Source organism: Saccoglossus kowalevskii, chromosome 10 (assembly GCF_978046115.1).
Source record: "Saccoglossus kowalevskii chromosome 10, keSacKowa6.1, whole genome shotgun sequence".
In the NCBI taxonomy this organism is placed as follows: Eukaryota; Metazoa; Hemichordata; class Enteropneusta; family Harrimaniidae; genus Saccoglossus; species Saccoglossus kowalevskii.
The window spans coordinates 34723380-34726497 of NC_140650.1; the positions used below are offsets into that span (position 1 = coordinate 34723380).

The 3118-nt window shown below is 38.1% G+C and overlaps 1 protein-coding gene across 1 annotated transcript; it reads right to left on the reverse strand.

Moving 5' to 3' along the window:
• Positions 1-1904: 1904 nt before the first annotated feature.
• LOC102804877 (5-hydroxytryptamine receptor 4-like) lies at positions 1905-2915 on the reverse strand. Its single transcript, XM_006824408.2, has one exon. The coding sequence runs from the start codon at positions 2913-2915 to the stop codon at positions 1905-1907; it is 1011 nt and encodes a 336-aa protein (XP_006824471.2).
• Between the last annotated feature and the right edge of the window lie 203 nt (positions 2916-3118).

A 3118-nucleotide genomic window follows, 5' to 3' on the forward strand; every position in this document is an offset into this window, starting at 1 on the left:
ATCATTATATACACTGTATTGACAGTCAGTATCGAGATATCATTATAAACACTATATTGACAGTCAGTATCGATATATCATTATATACACTGTATTGACAGTCAGTATCGAGATATCATTATAAACACTATATTGACAGTCAGTATCGAGATATTGTCATATTCACTATATTGTATTGTCAGTATCGATATATCATCATATACACTATATTGACAGTCAATATCGAGATATCATCATATTGACAGTCAGTATCGATATATCATCATATACACTATATTGTCAGTCAGTATCGATATATTGTCATATTCAATATATTGTCAGTTAGTATCGAGATATCGTCATACACACATTGCCAGTCTGTATCGAGATATCATCATATACACTATATTGACAGTCAGTATCGATATATCATCATATACACTATATTGACAGTCTGTATCGATATATCATCATATACACTATATTGACAGTCAGTATCGAGATATCGTCATACACACTATATTGACAATCAGTATCGATATATCATCATATACACTATATTGACAGTCAGTATCGATATATCATCATATACACTATATTGACAATCAGTATCGGGATATCGTCACATACACTATATTGACAATCAGTATCGGGATATCGTCACATACACTATATTGACAATCAGTATCGGGATATCGTCACATACACTATATTGACAATCAGTATCGGGATATCGTCACATACAATATATCGACAGTCAGCACAATACTATTATTACCATAATAGCACCGCTGGGCATTTACAGTTTTTAATTAGTCAGTGACTTCGGGCGATCTTTGAAAATACACAGTGTTGGGAGTCAGTATTGTGACGTCATCAAAATCATTACACCACATCGAGTGTTATTCAAAGCGATTTTACGTGAACTCTTAATGGATTGCCACGTTTGTATTCACCTATGACATTGACGTCAGACTCAACAAATGAGATTAATATAATTATAGATGATTTATTAGATTAGATGATTCCTGAATGTCAACTAAATCACAAAGCGTTGATCTGTCAGTAATAAACTGCTTCATTATCCCCTTGGACTTTCAACTTGAAATTACAAAAAGTTCGCGTCATTTCGTAAAAATCCTTCACGTTTATTGTCGTTATTCTAGATATTTTCAAACTACGTCATGATATATTGTTCTGTTCAACTTGTTGTCCACTAAATGTTTAGATCGCTATGGAAATTCAGATAGGGGCAAGTTTGATCTGCGCTCAGCCTAGTTTCCATGCATGCGTGTGTTCCAATTCGTTCACAAGGTCGCAATTTAATGTCGCTGGAAAACGAGACTCGTGTATATGTGGAAGTAATAGAAATACAGTTTACAATAATAAATGAGCGTGGATGAACCCAATTCCCAAAATAGGTTATTCAGGCACGTCTCCCGAACTGAAATATGTTAGTTTAGAGTCTGAACATCACAATACAAAACATTCCTCTTGTTAATGTTTTATTCATCGACAAGTGAGAACAACGTGGCTCTGTATTTTTCTGCAATCACGCCACCCTCTGTTGCCAGTATTCTAGCTAATGTAAGATGTATACTTTCCGCCATATTTTTGTCGGTTTTCAGAGGTGCTTTTTTCAGTGCTTTTGCATTTCCACTACCATACATCAAACCCAGTGAGTTCGTTATAATTTGAAAGTTTGAGTCGGCCAATTATCACAAGAGCCCTGTGTCTGAATTTCACTCAAATGAGATGTTATAACAGCCAGGAACATTAAATCTGTAAAATATTTGCTTGCTTCACTTTCACACAAACAACAACCCCACCCTATGACGTCATGCACCCATCGCGAAACGCGTACGGGTTGTGAAATACAGAGTGATAACTTCGCAATACAGCAAATACGGGATATATATACAATGTCAGGTATCCACCGGGGTATAGGCACAGTCACATGATAGTAATTTTCTGCAAGCCCCTCGCAACGACTTATTGAACGAGTACAGTAGGGGGTTGACACATGAATTACAATACGTCATCCAGTTAAAAGTATGGTAAAGCACTGGAGGAATGGATACTCCAAACAGTCTATCCGCCACCAGAATCGTCCAAAACGGTAACCACATCACGAGAAACGTGACAATAAGAAGAAGTGTCCCTTTAAATGCCTTTATGTCGGCCTTTGAGAAGCCGTAGGTATGCGGATGGGGGTTTCCATGGTGATGCACGGTTGTGTTATTGTTGTCGATTCTACGGGAATGCTCACGTACAATCATCCATATTCGGCAATTAAAAAATAACAGTAATATTAACGGAATTAAAAATGTTAAAACGATTGATGTTAAAACAAGTTCATAATTAACGATGACCGGTAAACATCCCCCAGACTGGAGAGTTCTGTTTTTCTGGTCGGGATCTTCGGCAATACCGGCCATTATCGGGTAGAACGACTTAATTGCCTCAAGCACCCAACATATCAACACCGCTATCATCATTCGTCTACGCGTGACAATCTCGCGATATGATAACGGGAAAGTAATATATAAATACTTATCCAAACTTAGGAGCACCATGCCCCACACGCTGACTTCAGTTAAGCATATATCCAGGCTTTTCAGTATTTTACAAAATGCCGACCCAAAATACCAATGTCCTTCAATTTCGTTAATTACTACAGGTGGCAAAAGTAGTACACCTACTAAAAAATCGGCGGCGGCGAGGTTCAAAATCAAACAGTTAGATATATTACGACGAAGTGTTCTGAAAATGAGCAGGGCGGTGATAACCAGTAAGTTGCCAGCAATGGTCGCCAGAGTCACTATTGTTAATAAGATTCCAATCGCTATTTTCTCATTTACTGTGTAACCCACAGTGTTGGCGTTCTCGGTGTCGACAACCGCCAAGAAGGAAGACGAATTGTTAGTAGAGCTCATGTTCGGATTCAGCTGTGAGTCGGCGCTGCAATGTAGTACTGATGGTGTTCTCTTCGGAATTAATCACCCCGACACTGTGCAGCGTGTATCTATGGACCTCAATTAAATGCAGACCTGCGTATGTACTCACGGAAATCATTCTAAGTGATTCGCTTTAAAAGGCATGTCAGATCCAACTGACTTGCTTGTTGATTTTTTCCAGT

Bases quoted from the DNA above. Each gene is read 5' to 3' on its own strand.
- LOC102804877 (XM_006824408.2), bottom strand. From the start codon at position 2,915: ATGAGCTCTACTAACAATTCGTCTTCCTTCTTGGCGGTTGTCGACACC.